General features: G+C 61.2%; 2 protein-coding genes and 1 long non-coding RNA gene across 4 annotated transcripts; 2 read left to right on the forward strand and 1 right to left on the reverse strand.

Annotated features, from left to right (window-relative positions):
- Positions 1–634: 634 nt before the first annotated feature.
- Positions 635–5783, reverse strand: LOC116148183 (uncharacterized). The gene is made up of 2 exons (XR_004131721.2): positions 5666–5783; positions 635–1454 (listed from the first exon to the last, which is right to left on the reverse strand). It is a non-coding gene; the product is annotated as an uncharacterized LOC116148183 (long non-coding RNA).
- A 168-nt stretch (positions 5784–5951) lies between these two features.
- Positions 5952–10954, forward strand: MVD (mevalonate diphosphate decarboxylase). The gene is made up of 10 exons (XM_031436667.2): positions 5952–6095; positions 6262–6332; positions 6728–6842; positions 7093–7239; positions 7842–8041; positions 8162–8236; positions 8347–8565; positions 8724–8839; positions 9674–9782; positions 10299–10954. Exons 1-10 carry the CDS (start codon positions 6026–6028, stop codon positions 10377–10379), a joined length of 1203 nt encoding a protein of 400 aa, XP_031292527.2. The 5' UTR covers positions 5952–6025; the 3' UTR covers positions 10380–10954.
- Positions 10955–11816: 862 nt separating this feature from the next.
- Positions 11817–16953, forward strand: LOC105104683 (cytochrome b-245 light chain). 2 transcript variants are annotated; one of them, XM_010998437.3, is made up of 6 exons: positions 11817–11976; positions 14441–14510; positions 15042–15116; positions 15313–15396; positions 15968–16049; positions 16588–16953. In XM_010998437.3, the coding sequence occupies exons 1-6, from the start codon at positions 11919–11921 to the stop codon at positions 16801–16803; spliced, it is 585 nt and encodes a 194-aa protein (XP_010996739.2). In that variant the 5' UTR covers positions 11817–11918; the 3' UTR covers positions 16804–16953. The 2 variants fall into 2 exon arrangements, with proteins under 2 accessions (XP_010996739.2, XP_064333724.1); XM_064477654.1 differs by lacking the exon at positions 14441–14510 and having other exon boundaries at positions 11826–11976; positions 14984–15116.
- Positions 16954–17894: the final 941 nt, after the last annotated feature.

Below are 17894 nucleotides of genomic sequence, written 5' to 3' on the forward strand. Positions count from 1 at the left end.
ACAGCCCCCACGCTGGGGGGACCTCAGCCTGTCAGCATCTTCAGACGACTTGCTACTGACAGCTGTGCACTCTGCGCGCTCCCTGCTGTGCTGCAGTCCCAGCTCCACGAGGAGTTTGCCCCGACACAGTGCCTGCTGGAGGGGTTCCCAAAAAAGGTCTGGGAATGGGCAGAGGGGCACACACAACTTCAGCAAAATTTAGGGCTTAGAAGGCTCCAGAACCTTCCACTGGGTGATTACAGAGAGTGACTTGGCTCCTCCCTGAAGAGGGAGCCAGGGGGAGTGACCCTGAAGGCTGAAAGGACGCAGGCCAAGCTGACCTCCCCCAGAGCCCAACACGGAGCAGGAACGTCTGTCTCTCCACTCCTGCTACCAACCCCGCTCCCCTCCCCTCCTCACTCTCCCAGACACTCGCAGGTCCTCTGCAGCTGTGTCGCCTCGATGCCAAATCCATCCTGTGAAGAAGAGTCGGCGTGAGAAGGGCGACGCTCGGATGCGTGCAGGGCTGGGCAGGGACAAGGCCACAGACAACAGGCCCATCCATCTCCGAGCCCCGCGAGTGGATGCCGGGGGAGGGTGCCCTGGGGATGGGGGGCTGGTCCGAGTTCTCCAAATGAGGGTCAGGGGCTGGGGCTTCATTTTCTGGTGCTCCAAGTGACCACATGAACCTGTATTCTTTTACGTGCATTAAGCATTTCTTAATAAAAAGGAAGACTTTTGCACAGAAACTATCGCCCTGGAGAAGAAAAGGTCAAGAAGAAAGTGGGAGGGGGGCGCCCCTTGCAGCTACGCCTGGGACGTGGTCCAGCCCAACTGGGGACTGGACTGTCCTCCCTGCGAACACAGCCAGCCCTCAGCTTGGGGTCACTCCACCCAGATCCAGTCTCTCTAGATGGGGATGACTGGGCAGCCTGGGCAGTTCCTGGGTCCTGAGAGGCCAAGCAAGGTGATGCAAAGCTGGGCTCAGGATGTGACTTGGGACCATTATGTTTCAGAGCATGGTCTACAAGCCAGGGCCCAGACCTAGCCCTGCACACCTGTGTTTGGCAGCTCAAGAGCTGAGAGTGATTGTCTGATAAGAAAATCCAACTGCATGGCAGCGTTATTCACAATGGTCAAAAGGCAGAAGCAACCCAGTGTCCATCGATGGATGAAACGTGGTCCATCCATGGAACAGAACATCACTTAGCCGCGAAAGTCCTGATATGCTGAGTGGATGACCCACGAGGACGTGATGCTCAGGGCGGTGCCAGACACAGACAAACCCCGTGATTCCACTTATATGGGGACCTGGAGGAGTCAGGTTCACAGACACAGGAAGCAGACGGTGGGGGCGGGGCTGGGGGCGTCTGTGTTCAGTGGGGACAGTCTCAGTGTAAGAAGATGAGAAGGTTCCAGAGGCTTGGTGGTGACGGCGGCACAACACCAGGAACGCTGTTACGGATGCTTCACCTCTGAAAAAAAACACCAAAAAATCAAAGTCCTGCAAACTCCACGGCGCTCACACCTCCGAGCCTCTCCCTTGTCCTGCGGCTGCTCTCCATGCACTGCCACACAGGCGAGCCTTCCCACTGCCTCTCCAGGTGGTGGTCCACGCCCGCCAGGTTCCAGAAAAGCCTCACTGCTGAGGGTCTCCGGGGGGAGTGAACTGAAACAGAAGGGAAAGAAAGGGGAAAAAAGAACATCTCCAAACGAGCGCATGCCGTTTTTTCAAGGATCTCCTGTCTTGACACCTGGTAGGTCGCACACGCAGGCCAGGCAGCTGAAGGCACCGAGGACCACCACCCAGTGTCCCTGGTCCCCTCTGTGGGTGGGAGGGGCAGGCGGCTCTGATCCTGCTTCACCGCCCTCGGTGCCCCCCAATGCTCGTGCACCCGCACCCGGCTGGGCAAGCAGGAGGCTCCCCCACGTTTGCCTGCCCGCTGCTGCGGGGCACAAATGGCGGTACCAGTGGGGAAGGGATCCCTCGCCTGGAGGTGACCGTCGGCCCCACACCCGGCTCATACACTGTGCACTGGGCTTCCTTCTTTCCACCCTGGGCAGCTCATTCTCATCTCCACCCCCGCATGAGGGGCCAAGCTGCCACCATCAAGGGAGGGGTTGTTTATTCCCTGCCCTTGGCAGTCTGCTGCAGGGACAACTGCTCTGCTGCGGGGAAGAAAGTCACTGCACCACCAGGTCCGCCTGACCCCAGAGCCCCTGGGCTTCCTAGCATCTGTCTTTGCAGCTCAGCGGCCCTGGCCCAGCAACTCCTGTTGGCGGCGCCCAGGGCGCCAGCTGCACAGGCGGGGTCTCAGGACCCCTGACCTGACTCAGACCTGCTCCTAGCAGCCAGCATTTGAGAAACACCATCCCATGTACTCTCTCATCAACACTGGGAAACCACCGCAAATAAAAGGAAATCTGGGAACGCACATCAAAGTCACAACTGGCACTGCACACCCTTTAGGGTGGCAACCGTTAAAAAAAAAGATGTGGAGAAACTAGAAGATAACCACGTGCTGTTGGGGATGTAAGACGGTGCAGCTGCTGCAGAGAACAGTCTGGAGGTTCCTCAAAAAGTTAACCAGTCACCATACGACCCAGCAATTCCGCCGCCACACATTCACCCAAAAGGACAGAAAACAGGAACGTGGAGGCCTGAAACCTGTGCTCACAGCAGCACTGCTCCCAGGGGCCAGACGATGGACCCACACGGTAGAGTAATACTCAGCCTCAAAAAGGAGACTCTGAAAGGTGCCAGTGTGGACTAACCTCAAAAACACGCTCAGTGAAATAAGGCAGACACAAAAGGACAAATCCTGCAGGACTCCACTTCCATGAGGCCCCCCGAATAGACAAACTCAGAGACAGACAGCAGAAAGGTGGCTGCCAGGGGCTGGGGGAGTCAGCATTTGACAGGGACAGAGTCTCACAGTGTGAAGGTGCTTAATGCCACCGAGTGGCACACTTAAAATGGTTAAGATGGTAAACTTCATGTTATGCGTATTTTACCACAGTAAAAAAAATGCTTTGAAATCACGACGGAAATCTGAGGGAACCGTGGGAGGGGCTCCAGGCGGAGGCAGGAGCGGCCCCTGGTTTTCAGCCTGCATCTCAGCCTGGATACCTGGATCCTGACCCCTGGGCGTCCCACACCTCCCACCGCCCCCCAAAACACTGGGACAAATCCGGAAGTGTGAGTGCATGTCTTAAAGTTTCTGTCCTTGGTTTATCACACCCATAGTTATTACTCACATCAATTTGACAAAAAAACAGGAAATAGAAAAAAACATTGACTTCACAGTTATTCACCCCAGACACCCTGTGATGAGTCTTGCACACGTGTATAGGCTGACCATTCTGGAGAACTGGGGTGATGGTGTCCACCCTCTTCTATTCAAGGTTCCCTATCAAACGAGGGAGCCTTTGCCCACATGCAAACGGTCAGGCGTTTACACCCACATGGCTCACCCAAGTGCATGGCTCACAAGATCGTAACAATGAAAACATTTCACTGCATGGGGGAGGGAGGACTGTGGTCCTGATAGAAGAGAATTCCTCATGTCTACTTGGTGGTATGAACAGATACCTGTCTTAACAGGAAAAAAGGAAGGAGAGAAAGGAAGAGAAAAAATAAGCTGTTTACTTAGAAACATGGAGGGAAGTGAGAGATTTGAAAGTGGCTGCCTTTGATAACCTGGAGGTGGGTGGGTGTGTGTGGGGGTCCTTGTAATTGCCCCCTTAAATCACATGCAAGGGGGAGGGTCTAGCTGAGTAGCCCTGGGTTCAATCCCCAGGACTGCTGTTAAAAAATAAATAAACCTAATTACCTCCCCCCAAAACAAAACTAATAAATAAATCGTGTGCATGCAACTCGGTCTTCGCCTGTTCCGGTCGCTATAATGAACAATACCCCAGACGAGGGGGCTTCAACAACCACCAGCGAGTTCTCTCAGTTCTGGGGCTGGACGTCCAGGATCAAGGCGGCGGCAGGTGCGGTGTCTGGTGAGCGCCCCTTCCTGATTCACGGACGGCGTCTTCTCGCTGTGTCCTCACATGGGGAAGGGGCGAGGGAGCCGTGGGGTCTCTTTAGGAGGGCTCCAATCCCATTCACGACGCTCCACCCTCATGACCCCATCACACTGGGGCGTTAAGTTTCAACGTATGAATTTCAGGGGGGACACGTTACTTATAAACAGTAAAGCTGAAGTTACCAAGGGGCTGCAGGGTGACGCACCTAGCACACCATCTGCCACCAAACAGGTGCAAAATGAACGTGTGTGCTGGCCCTGCCATCATCACCACGGCAGGACACAGATCACCGAGGTTCACGGGCGACCCAGCCTCTGTAGCTCAGAAAATACACGATGACGCAGTCCAGAGCAATCTACCAGCAGCTCTTCAAAAGAAGTTTCAGTGTCTTTGCATGAAACAGAAAAGTGATTCCAAGAAAAACTTGAAACAATAACCATCAGAAATGCAACTGTAAACAGTGAGATGCCATCTTTCAGGCATCAGACAGACGAGGTCTGCTGTGCGAGGAAGGTTCGCACGCCTGTGCTTTGGTGGCTAGACTTCAAGCATCCAACGAACTTGCGCAGATGGGACTTGCTCAGCTATCAAAATTACCTCAGGCACATCCTGCAGGGCCCACAACTCCAGGAGTTTCACCTGCAGAAGGACTCATACTTGCACAAAACAGCAGCTTGTGCCAAAAAATTGGTAACAACCCAGGTGTCCACCAACAGGGGATGTGTTGGACAAGTTACAGCAAGTCTAGATCATCAGAAATGACTTCCAAGAAACCAGTAAGTGGGAAAAAAGCTATTTGCTCCTATGACATATAAAACATTGATGAAAATACACAGAATTCATAACACTAGTCCTTCCAGGAACAGAACTGGGGGGGCTAGGCCCAAAGTGGGAGACCTTATGTTGCATACTTTTACCTTGACTGAAATCTGAACCATTTTAAAGCTAAAAATAGGGAGAGAGGGTACAGCTCAGGAGTAGAGTGTATGCTCAGCATGCCTAAGGTCATGGGTTCAATCCCCAGTATCTCCACCAGAAAAAAAAAAAAAAAGATGGCAAAAAAAAGTGCGCTTGTGAAAAAAAAATAAAGCTGAAAATAAATTTTTATAAAAGGAAGAGAAAATTGGGCGTTACTGTTCATCGGGTTTTGCGGTTTAGGATACTGGATGAGTTCTGGAGACCGAGGGTGGTGATGGCTGCACAACACTGTCAGTACTTAATGCCACATAATTGTTTGCTTAAAAGTGGTTGAAATGGTACATTTTATGACAATAAAAGAGTCAATATAAACGTGGCAACCCGCATTTCAACCGTGAAAAAGTAACTCTTGCTTATAGGCGCTTCAAAAACGAGAGTGGGGCTTTAAAGCATCTATCTCGGAAGCAGTTCATCCCTTAGCAGCCCCCCACCCAGGCACTGTTCGGCTCCAGGACTAAGACCTCAGGCTGCGGGGGGACCTCGGGGGGAGAGGAAGGTGGGGACTTCGGGCCGCGGGGCCCGCGTCCAGCCGCGCTGGGAGCGCCTGCCCTTCGGCCGGGCAGGTCACGACGTCTCCGGAGCTGCCGGCCCCGCCCAGTCCGCTCGGGCGGTCGGCCACCCCCTCCCTCGGCCCAGGACGGACCTCGGAGCCCACGGCGCTTACTGCGCTTACCGCGTCCGCCCGGCCGGAGCTCCCCTCAGCTGCGCGAGCGGCGCGGTCCCAAAAAAAACCCCACGCTCCTGCGCCCACCCCGCGCCTGCGCAGAGCGACGCCTGCGCGGGCTCCGCGTACGGCCCGATCCCGCGCCTGCGCAGAACCGGAGCGCCGCCGCGGGCTAGCGGGGGCGGGCTCAGCGTCAGCAGCCCGTCGTCCGATCCAGTTCATTGGCTGTAAAGTGGAGTGTGGGCCAGGCCCGCCGCTGATTGGGCGGCGCGCGGACAGATGGGGCGGTGCCGACCAATTGCTCGGCCGGCTGCGGCGCGGGTTGGAAAGGCCCGCGGTCGTGGGCTGGGGTCGCGCGGTTCCTCGGCCATGGCCGCAGAGAAGCCGGTCGTGGCGGTGACCTGCACTGCGCCGGTCAACATCGCGGTCATCAAGTACTGTGAGTATGCGGGCCTGGGGGCGCGGTGTTGGGGGGCCTGCGGACGGGGAAACTGGGATTCAGAGGGGCCGGTTTGGGCGGTGGACCCGCCCGCGGGGCGGGTGGGCTGGGCCCCGCTGGCCCCTCGGGTGGACTGACTGGCTTTGCCTCGGGTTGTCTGTTCCAGGGGGAAAGCGGGATGAGAAGCTGATCCTGCCCATCAACTCCTCTCTGAGCGTCACTTTGCACCAGGATCAGGTTAGCGTGGACTGGCAGCAAACACCAAAAATATTTACAGAACCTTTGTTTCCGAATGGTAGCAACAAACCCGCCGCCAATGAACGGTGTCCGTTCCACCCGCCGCTGTTAGGAATGCTCATCGTGCGCACACGCCTGGTCCTCCTCTGGGGGTCCCTGTCCTTCATTCCCTGTGCCCGGTCCAGTGGCCCTGATGTGGAACGTGGAAACAGGCCGTCCCCTGTGTAGTGGACGCCTGTGTGGCATCCCCACCGACCGAGCCTGGCCCGCCTGGGCCTCCACCTCCCTGCTTTCCAGCAAGGCCACTGTCCTGGTTGGGTGACCAGGAGGGACCCTCAGAGAGGAGTGCTTGGCGGGCACCCGCTCCTGAGGTGGCCTTGCGTTTCCCTTCCTAGTTAAAAACCACCACGACGGCCGCCATCAGCAGAGACTTCACGGAGGACCGGATTTGGCTGAACGGCCGCGAGGAGGACATTGGGCAGCCGCGCCTCCAGGCCTGCCTGAAGGAGAGTGAGTGGGGGCCCGGAGCTGCTGGGTCTTCAGGCCGCAGGGGTCCAGGGCACAGATGGTGCTGCTGCCACTTTGCCCGCCACGTCCCATGCCCCAGGGACCACGGTCGCCTGTCAGCGTGGCCAAGTCCGGGCCTGGGGCCTCCCAAGAAGGAAGTCACGGGGAGAGGTTCGGGTGGAGACCAGTCCCAAGGGTGCTGGCCCACGACAGGCGGGCGGCTCTGCCCAGCGCCGACTCCTTCTCCCTGTAGTCCGCCGTCTGGCCTGCAAGCGCAGGAGCGGCAGCCCGGAAGACCCACTGCCCCTCAGCCACAGCTGCAAGGTTCACATCGCCTCGGAGAACAACTTCCCCACGGCTGCGGGCCTGGCCTCCTCAGCGGCCGGCTATGCCTGCCTAGGTGGGTGCCCCTCACACCCGCCGTGGCCTGGGTGATCTCGCATGTCTGAGTGCCGAGATCTCCCAGGGACCCGTGGATGGGACCCTGCACATGGCAGAAACCCCCCAAACCGGCTTAAACTGAGTAGGGGGATTCTGTGGCTTACGTAGTGGGATTCCAAGGGGGTACGGCTGGCTCCAGGTTCTGGTCCTCCCACCGGGAGTCCATCCCTCTTGCTCTACACCCCAGCTCTGCCCTCCCTGTTTTGGCTCACCCTCCAGCAGGGCCCCTGGCCCCTGCCTGGGGGCAAAGCTGGTCACCACAGCGATGGGCGGTAGGGGTCACGTTCTCAGAGTCCTGAGACCAGTGACCCAGCAAACCCCCTACACCACCACCCCTCAGAGCTCCTCAGAGAGCTCTGCCTGCCCAGGCCCCCGGGCACGGGCCCCCAGGTCCCTAGCAGGCTTCCGGGGCAGCTGCTCCTTTTAAGTCCTGAGTGCCTGAGCCCACCGTGGGGGATGCCCACCTTGGGAGCTGGGATTCCTTCTCTCCCATGGCTCTGAGCCCAGGACGGACCCCAGCCTGTCTGAGCCTCTCTGCCCTGCCTGCTCCTGTGCCTGCAGCCTACACCCTGGCCCGCGTCTATGGGGTGGAGAGTGACCTCTCGGAAGTGGCCCGCAGGGGCTCGGGCAGCGCTTGCCGCAGCCTGTACGGCGGCTTCGTGGAGTGGCAGATGGGAGAGCGGGCTGACGGGAAGGACAGCATCGCCCGGCAGGTGGCCCCTGAGTCACACTGGCCCGAACTCCGAGTCCTCATCCTCGTGGTGAGTGAGACGGCTGTGGAGCGAGGGGCCCCCTCTGGCTGGCCCGGCTGAGCTGGGGGTGCAGGAGTGGGGAGGGCGGGGCTTCAGGGCGCGGTCCAGGCCATCTCTCCCTTGGGGCAGGTGAGCGCCGGGAAGAAGCTGACGGGCAGCACCGTGGGCATGCAGACCAGCGTGGAGACTAGCCCCCTGCTCAGGGTGAGGCCGCGCTCAGCGGGCGGGCCGCTCCCTGGGGGCCCTGGGAGCCCAGCCCCTCAGCCCCGTAGCCCCAGTGGGCCCACGCCATTAGGAGACTGTCTGCCTTGCAGTTCCGCGCCGAGGCGGTGGTGCCGGCCCGCATGGTGGAGATGGCCCGCTGTGTCCGGGAGCGGGACTTCCAGGCCTTCGGCCGGCTGACCATGCAGGACAGCAACCAGTTCCACGCCACCTGCCTGGACACCTTCCCGCCCATCTCCTACCTCAATGACACGTCTCGGCGCATCATCCACCTGGTGCACCGCTTCAATGCCCTCCACGGGCACACCAAGGCAGGCTGGCCGGCACGGGTGGGCTCTGTCTCACTGCGGTTCATTCGGCTGCGTGGCCCCACGTCCAAGCCCCCTGTCCCGAGTGGGTGGGAGCTCGCCTGGCACCTGGGAGCGGGTCTGAGCTGTGGTGCCTGGTCACGCTGAACGCATGGTTCCAGGTGGCCTACACATTTGACGCGGGTCCCAATGCTGTAATCTTCACTCTGGACGAGACCGTGGCTGAGTTTGTGGCTGCCGTGAGGCACAGCTTCCCACCTGAGTCGAATGGAGACAAGTGAGTTGTGGGCCGCTGTCCGGGAGGCAGGGGTGGGAGGCGTGGGTTCTCCTCCTCAGGCTGTGGTGGGGGTTGACCCGTGGAGACCTCAGGCGGTGTATCCTCAAGGACGCCTCCGTGTGACCTGGACGCTTCTCCGCCCAGCCCAGCCCACCCACACCCACACCCACGTGCACGCACGCCGCCAGCGGCTTCTGTGCAGAGTGTCTGCATTTCTTCTCTCCAGCTGTTCTGAGGGGCCCTGTTCTCAGCATGGGGACACCTGCCCCCTGGGGGTGTGGGGGGCATGTGGGGTCCTTGTGTCCATCACTGTGAGGGGGCAGTGCCCCTTCTAGTGGGAGGGGCTGGATACTACATCCCCACCAGATGGGACAGACCACAGGACCGAGGACAGACCGGCTGGTGTGCCCTCTGGGGGCTCATTGCCCTGGTCACCCTGTGGGTGGTTTGTAGGTTTGTGCTTGAACTGAGGTGTTTTCTTAAGCTCTGCTACCCAACGTGCGTGGCAGTAGCCACAGGCCAGGGCAAGGGGGCAGCACCGAAACCTCCCCTCAGGGACCCCACCAGGCCCCTGGCGTTCCTGCACAGTGCTTAGCACACGTGGTGAGACACAGGTGACATGAAGCGTACCACCAACCACTTGGGGTGGACAGCCTGGTGGCACTAAGAATATTCAGGGCGGGGCAAGCAGCACTTGTGCGTCAGCCCACAAGAGCCCATCCTGGTGGCAGTCACAGCCCAAGCCGCGCAGCCACTCTGGGGCTTCCGTCCTGGAGCCACCTGTCCGCACACCTGCGTCTGCGGACCCCGGGCCAGCCTGCCGTTCTCTCCCAGGTTTCTGCAGGGGCTGCCTGTGGAGCCTGCCCTGCTCTCGGACGAGCTTAAAGCTGTGCTGGGCGTGGACCCCGCTCCTGGCGGCATCAAGTACATCATTGCCACCCAGGTGAGCCCCGGCTGCACCCGTCACAGGCCTGTGGGCTCGGCCAGGTGGGGGGCCACCTTGCTGAGGGTCAGTCAGGTAGCAGGAACCCTGCTCCTCGGGTTTCAAAGCACCCAGCGTTTCCCTCGCTCACTCACAGTGGACTTGTGAGGGCCCTGGGGTGCGTGGGGCAGCGTTCCCGTGCTGGGGAATGTGGGGGCCTCCAGGTCACCCCACCAGACCAGGTCAGGGTCCTGCTCAGTGGTGGGGCTGGGATTTCCCTTAGATCTGTCTGATTCCAAGACCCGTGACCTTGTGCCCCCGGACACAGCCCCTATCTTCCATCCCAGAACCTGCTCTCCACCCCAAGTCTGGGCTGTGGAGGCAAGTGCCCGCGGGACCCCAGCTCTGCCTGAGGCTTGGGCCCAGGGCCAGCGTCACCATGGGGTTGTCATCTTCTGATCTGCACTTACCCGGGAGGGCAGGTGCATTCTGCCCCTCCCTGTCACCTGCCCTGACATTAATTTCTGTGCCCGCCAGGTAGGGCCTGGGCCTCAAGTCCTGGACGACCCTGGTGCTCGCCTGCTGGGCCCTGATGGTCTGCCGAAGCCAGCCGCCTGAGCACCTTAGTGGAGCCCCAGCTGCCACTGGGTGAAGGGGCCACTTCACTGGGACTGGGGAGCCGGGTGTGGTGGTCGGCCCACCCTGCTTGTTGGGATTGTGGGTGGCTGCCTCACTCTGGGCCCGGCAATGTGCCGTGGCAGAGTTGGGGCAGTGGAGAAACACCTGCAGGCACCCAGGCGGTCAGGAGCCCCCCAGTACCTCATCTTCCCCACCTGCACCTACACTTTGCTGAGATGGGAGCCCAGATCAGGAGACAGACGTGGGGGACCAGCCAGCCAGGTGGAGCTGCCAGTGCCTCTACCAGTGAAGTGCTCTCTGTCCCTGAACTTGGGCCACCCCCACTGCCCCAAGGAGAAGATGGCCAATCAGTGTCCCCCCTGGAGGACAAGTCACCGTGCAGGGAGCAGCCTCAGGACACCTCCGTGAAGTGTTCCTCCAGACCCTGAGCTTAGGCCCATGTGCCTGCAGTTTATTCACAGAAAGACCAGCGGTGTGTCTGGAGCGGGGCGGGGAGCAGCACTGAGAGGTGAACGGGACTCTGTCTGGCCCCAGAGTAAAGGCAGTGAGCTGACTCTGCCTGGTGTGCTTTCTCTGGGCCCTTGCGGTCATTCTGCAGTGAGGACTGGGAAGGGGCTGCCGTGGGCTTGGCAGGAGGGGCTGAGGACTCACCTTCCCCCCAGCTCGCCCTCTTGCTCAGCTTGCCACCCCCCACAGCCCCGGCCACACTGTGACAGACCTGGTCACTAAGGCTCATGGCCTGGGATGTGGTTTGGGTCCAGGAAGGAAGGCGGGCAGTGCTGATTGAGAAGCTGTGGGTCTGTGGGTCTGAAAGCACTGGGTCGCTCCCTCCTTTGCGTGACCTACTCCATCCGTGTTCCTAGTCCCTCCCCACTGTCCCAACCAGGCTGGGAGGAGAGGGGGTGGGCACTTGCGCCCTCTGACCTACCTCCTGGCTCCCCTCATTGTCCCAAAAGGGTCAGCTTCCTGCTGCTGGAGAGTCCTGACCTTGACCCAAAGGTAGGGTAGAGGAGGGAGGTGACAGGACAGGACCCTGCCCTCCTACACGCTGGGTTTTCCCAGAAGCTGCACCCTGGGGGCCCCCCAAGACAGTGCTGGTGAGCAAAGGGGCTGCAGCTGCCCACACCTGCACTAGCCCAAGGCCAGATGAGGCGGAGCTGGGCCTGCTCTGACTGCCAGGGAGGGATCCCCATGAGGCCTTAGGGGTTCCTGGCCTGAGGCCCTGCTCCCTCTGCAGGGGGGCACCACTGAAGCCAGGGTGGCTGGGTCTCTCCCTGAGCTCCCGGGGGCCCAGGCTCTCGTGGAAGGGGTAGGGGGCAAGGCTCCTGGGAGCATGGGCCCGCCTGCCTGCTGGTCTGGCCAGTCACCTGGAGCCAGGGTGGGGCGGAGCGAGCAGCAAGGCGGCCCCGGAACTTGGGAAACTCTGGGCGGGGCTGGCAGGAGGCAGGCGGAGCTCGGGCCGCGGGGTCCGAAGGGTCTGAGCCAGTCGGAGGAGCCCTGGGGAGACGTGCGGCCGCCATGGGGCAGATCGAGTGGGCCATGTGGGCCAACGAGCAGGCGCTGGCATCTGGCCTGAGTGAGTGGGCACCAGGGCTCTGGCACTTGGGGTGGGGGACACAGGGACGGCTGAACCTGGGGTGAGGGGCGCCGAAACTTAAACCCTCAGGATTGGCCAGGGCCCAGCAGAGCAAAGCTGAGGGCCAGGAGTCAGCCACCCTAGGCTGCGTGCCGGGGAAGGGGGAAAGGAGCAGGCTGGAGACGGGGGTGGGGAGCAGGGTCCTGACCAGCCAGAGACCCCAGACTGCAGGTCAGGAAGTGGGAACTGAAGCCTGGGGGTGGGGGCCGAGTCTGGAGCCTTCTGCCAGGGACCTGCAGCCCCGTGGGAAAGGGCCTGGGGCCAGTGTCAGGACAGGCTGCAGCCCTCAGGTTGAGGAGATGGATTCATTGCCCTCCTGCCCTGCAGACACATGCACCCCACCTCCCATCCTCTGTCCCGCTGCCACAGCTGTTCCTACTTCACTCCTCCACTCACCCCCTGAAAAGAGGAAGTTGCAGCCAGGGGAAGAGGCGTTTCGCCCCTGGTGGTTTCCGGAGAGTCACCACCCATCGGGTTGGAAAAACCCGGCCTGACCCGCCCCTGTGGCCCCTCCTGTCCTGGTGTGGAGGCTCCTTCCCAGGGGCCCTGGGGTGCAGAGGTGGGCTCCTCCTGCCTCCTGGCCAGGCGCTTGGCCCACGGAGGGGTGACCCTCTCTCTGGGGCCCAGCCCTGGGTCTGCTGAGAAGGGCCCTGTGCACAGTGCTGTAAATGGCCCCCACTGCCCCTCCCTCCCAGCTCCCCAGGTGCTCCTCGGAGGGACGGCAGGGCCCCATCACCCAGCCTTGCTCTGGTCAAGGAGCAGTGGGGTCTGCACTGTACACTTGGAAGCGAGACCCAGACACGCCCACCTCACCCACCAATGCCAGCTGGGGGCAGAGGAGCTGGCCAAGCTGGGACGGGTAGGGGAGCAGAGACGGGTGAGGTATCCGGCCTGCCCACAGGGCAAGGTCACATTTTGGAGGGTGGTCTCTCCTGGGTCTGGAGTGGCTGAGAACCCAGAAGGTCAGTAGATGGCTCTCCTCATCTCATTTCTGCCCAGAGCTGTCCTTGGCAGACCCCCAGCCCCCAGCAGGAGAGGGTGACTGCAGGCTCTGAGCGTGGGGCTGAGAGGCCTGGATTCCTGTCCCAAGGGCGCAGATGGTACCCCCGTGGTGGCTTCCCTGTCCTCAGCCAACACCCGGGGGGCAGGGCTGTTCTGTGTCTTCTTTACAGTGATGCCCCGACATCCACCATCAGATGGGGCGGCTTGTGGGAAGGTCCCCCTTCCGACCGGGGCTGCCCTCCCCGACCCTGTGTCGCAAGGACCACTGACCAGGAAGTTCTGGTCCCGGGAAAGGACCACAGAGGGGTGAGCTTCGGCCAGAGCGAAGCTGGGTCCAGGGGGAGGGGCAGCAGCACCAGAGGGAGGACACAGCGAGTCCGTGTTGGCTGTAAAGAATGAATATCACTGGTAACCTGGGGTGAGATCGAAGTGAAACATTCTCAAGTCCATACGTGGTTCAGGAAGAGGGATTTTAAAGTTCCATCAAGTCAGCAAAAGGCAGGCGAAGCAACAAAAGTGCTCATTAAAGAGAAAACATAAAATTAGGTAAGTTTCTCTCTGCAGCCACAGTCAACAAATAAATTAAATTCAATACCATTCATGGTAGCCCCAAACCGGAAGCAACTGACACGTCCCCGAGGTCACAGAACAGGTCACCTGTGGACGATTCAGTCGAAAACTAGTCAGCAAGAGTGACCCACACGAAGGGCCGGGATGACCGCTGACCCCAGAAGAGCCGAGAGAGACTTCCGGGGTGACGGGGACCTTGACTGGGCGAGGTCACATCGGGGGAGTCACACGAGAAGTAAAGTTCTCAAGCGTACGTGTGCGCCCGTCACGTAGTAATTAAACCTCCGTGAACGGCTGGGGATGTGAGACGCGGGGACAGTGGCGCAGCGATGTGAATGCGCTTCCTGAGCCACCCGCTGTGAAACGGCTAAAACGCGGCATTGTGTGTCGTGCTCGTGTTACTGCCCAAACTGCATTACTGGGGAGGAAAGACCGAGACCCTCGTGTCCCTGCAGCGACCAGGAGCACAGATCTGAGCAGAGGGCTGGGAGAGACAAACTCCATCCGAAACAGGATGTCAGCACCAGACAGGGCACGGGGGGGAGGGGCGCCCACGGAGCGGGCCCAGGCCCCGCCCCCCACCCTGCCTTGGCAGCTCCTTCCGCCCACACGCTGCTCCCAGGGGAAGGCATCCTGACCCCATGCCTACGCCCCATCACCTGCCAGGGTCTGCATCCGCCTGGGCCCCTTGCCCAGCAAACACGGTGACAGACTCAAGCACAGCTCCGCGGTGGGCTGACAGCCCCACTGTGGGGGGGAAGCCCGTGGGAGGTGGCCAGGGCCCCTGCAGGGATGGGGGGCACCTACTGACCTGCTTCTCCTCTGCCCACAGTCCTCATCACGGGGGGCATCGTGGCCACAGCGGGCCAGTTCACCCAGTGGTACCTGGGCACGTACTCCATGTATCCTCCTGCTGCAGACCCCAGGCGGGGCTGGGGGCAGACACACCTCACAGTTTGCAGAGGGCTGCTCACACCTCTGCTCCTCTGCACTCCCAGCGGCGATGGGGAAGGCAGGAGGGGCTCAGAGCAGGAAATGACAGATTTGCCCGGGCCGGGTTCTGGCAAGGATGGGAGGTGTCAGTGGCCCCCAAGGGCTGACACTGAGGCCTCGGGGATGCTCAGATCCCCCTGCACCCCCTTCTATAAGCCACCCTCCCCACCCTGCCCAGGCCTGTCCATGAGTGGATGGGCCTCACTGTCCTCTGCCGGCCAAGCGGTTCCAGGTCCTTGGGAAGCCAAGGCAGGTGTAGGGGAGGGAGGGGCCGGGACAGGGAAGGAGGCAGCAAAGTGGCCAGACCTGCTCGAATCCCTCCTGGCTGCTTCCTGGCTGTGTGACTTCAGGCAGCGGCTGCACCTCTCTGTTTTTCTATCAGCAAAGGGGGCTCCCTGTGGCCCGTTAGTCAGCGGGCTCTTCCTTAACTGCAGCTTCAGTGCGGCAGGAGTTCTCATCTGCCTGCTGGAGTACCCCCGGGGGAAGCGGAGCAAGGGCTCCACCATGGAGAGGTGGTAAGTCTCCCCGGCCTGCTCTGGGGTCCTTCTGGGAGCTGGGCAGAGCTCACAGGGCTGGGTGCCTGGCCAGCCACCATGGAGGAGCCTGGTCCCGTCCCTCTGGTGCCCGCTCAGCGGGGGTGCTCTGGGCTGGGCGGGTGGTGCTGTGTGCCGAGTAGGACACGGTCTGTCTGCTTCCCTTCTCTTGGCCTAGTGGACAGAAGTACATGACCAGAGTGGTGAAGCTGTTCGGGCCCCTCACCAGGAATTACTACATCCGGGCCTTCCTGCACCTTGGGTGAGTCCCCGCGCCCTCTCAGGGTCAGGAGGCCCCACCTGCGGGCTGCCTGCGCCGCACTGCTTGGGTGGACTGAGGCCCCTCCCGGTCCAGATGCTGTTCCAAACAAGAACCCAGGGCCCAGGTTCTGCCAGAGGTTCCCCAGCCCTGTATCCACTATAACTTGCGGGGTCACCATTCACCCCAACCTCAGTAGCTTAGACCCGGAACCTCAGGGTCCCAGGTTCACTGGGCTCAGCCGGGCAGCTCTGCTCAGCTGCGTCGTATGTACGCAGCTGGGTCGCTGCTGGGGAGGTCGTGGCACCCAGCCATTGGCAGCTGCCTGGGTGTCTTCCCAGCGTGCCGGCTGGGGGCCAAGAGCCAGTGTCCCCAGGCTTGTCAACAGACCTGGCTGAGAACAGCTCGGGGGCCCCGAAGTGAGAAGACCAGTCTTTGGCAGGTCAGGGGCCCCCCTGAACACGCTTACAGTCTGCTTCGTCCTGCAATTCTGTGGTCTCTGACCAAGGCCTGGGGCTGTGGACCCTCTTCTGACCGCCCTTCTGTCCCCTGCATCCACCCTCGCCCCCGCCAGGCTGTCGGTACCTGCCGGCTTCCTGCTTGCCACCATCCTGGGGACAGCCTGCTTGGTCATCGCCAGTGGCATCTACCTGCTGGTGAGTAGTGTCCCCGTGGTCAGCCCCATTGGTCCTCAGCAGCCTCGGCCTCGAGGCCGGCCGTGTCCTTGCTCAGGTTGTGGTGGGGACAGTGATGGTGTGGCCTCCGTTGATGGCCCATGCAATGTGCTGGCTGGTCCCCTACACGCCTCCCGTAATCCACGCCATGGCCCTGTAATGGGGGGGTGGCAGGGTCCCAACCTTACACAAGGAAGCGGAGGCTCAGAGGGGCCTGGCCTGGCCTGGGAGTCGTTGATCAGACTTCCCTCTTCCAGTCCAAGGTGCTGTCAGGGGCACTTCTCGGAGCCTGTTAGCCAGGCAGATGCCTCGAGAATGCTCTCCAAGACCTGGGGCTGGGTTTGCCTGGAGCAGAGCTGCAGCAGACGGCCCTTGAGAGGCCTCAGTCACTTACCCTCTCTGAGCTGCAGTCCCTTCAGTCCTGTCCTGCCCCTCTCAGCTGTGGGGAGTGCGGGGATGGTGAGATGGGGCGGAGGCTGCCCGGGAGGACCCTGTGGCCCAGCCCCTCCGTGTCCTGCAGGCGGCCATCCGTGGCGAGCAGTGGACCCCGATCGAGCCCAAGCCCAAGGAGCGGCCGCAGGTGGGGGGCACCATCAAGCAGCCGCCCAGCAACCCCCCGCCCCGGCCCCCGGCCGAGGCCCGCAAGAAGCCAGGAGAGGAGGCGGCGGCAGCTGCGGGGGCCCCCACGGGTGGCCCCCAGGAAAACCCTGTGCCAGTGACAGACGAGGTGGTGTGACCAGGGCCGGAGCTCCGGCAGCCCCTACGCCCGGGCACGCCTGTGGCTGCGGCCCCTTCCCCGTTCACCCCTGGCTGCGCGGTCGTCTCCTGAGCTGCACTGGAGCCTCAGTGCCTCGCCTGTTCCCTGAAACACGTATCTGGAACCCCTCGTGCCTGAGTTTCTCCTCTGGAAATGAACGTCCAGGCCTGGGGGAAGGGAGTGTGCGTCCCACGAGCCCCTCGACCTGACCTGCTAGGGCTCTCCTGCTGGAGGACTCCCGGGGGCCAGTGTGCCACGGGCATGTGCCCACTCAGGTCCCCATCCCACCTGGGCACCAGAATTGTTACCAAACCAAACCTGGGTCTGCCCGCCTGTGCGCAGAAAGCCAGCCTACTGGCACTGGGCTGCGGTCCAGGCGAGTGCAGTGCTCATTGCAGGCGCCAAGTAAGGAGCCAGACGGCTCATGCTCAGCAGACCCCAACTCCCCAGTGGGTTTCAGGGACTGGTTTTTATTTAATTTTTTGTTGTTTTTTGGGGGGTGATTAGATTTATTAACTTATTTTAATGGAGGTCCTGGGGATGGAACCCAGGACCTCGAACACACTAAGCACACGCTCTACCACTGAGCTACACCCTCCCCCTACCTGGAGGGGTTTTTAGACAGTGAGGGAGGGGGGCTGTGGGATGTGTGATCAGCAGGCCAACAGACCAAATGTGGTTCGGTAACACATACACACCGCCCCTTACAACCCCCCCCAGCACACACCGCACACACTCACCAGCCACGGCAGGCCCAGGCGTGGGCCTCCTGGCTCCCGCCTGTCCCACCCCAGCCTGGGAAGCCCCCTCCTCCCCAGGCACCCACTGCCCCCAAGTCTGGAGAAGTCCTGAAGCGGCTCACCTGCTGCTTACCCCGCTCTGCTTCTTCCAGAGCCGGGGGTCCTAGCCCTTCAGCCTCTGGCCTGGCGTACACCCTGCCCAGGCAGCCAGCACTCAACACTGTACCAGCATCTCAGTCTGGCCCCACCCCAGGGATGGCCACTCCGGCCTTCCAGAAAGTCAGCTAAACTTCAAGCCCCCCTGACTGCCCCTCACGCACCTCCCGCCCA

The sequence above is a fragment of the Camelus dromedarius genome, chromosome 23, assembly GCF_036321535.1.
Source record: "Camelus dromedarius isolate mCamDro1 chromosome 23, mCamDro1.pat, whole genome shotgun sequence".
NCBI classification, from domain to species: Eukaryota; Metazoa; Chordata; class Mammalia; order Artiodactyla; family Camelidae; genus Camelus; species Camelus dromedarius.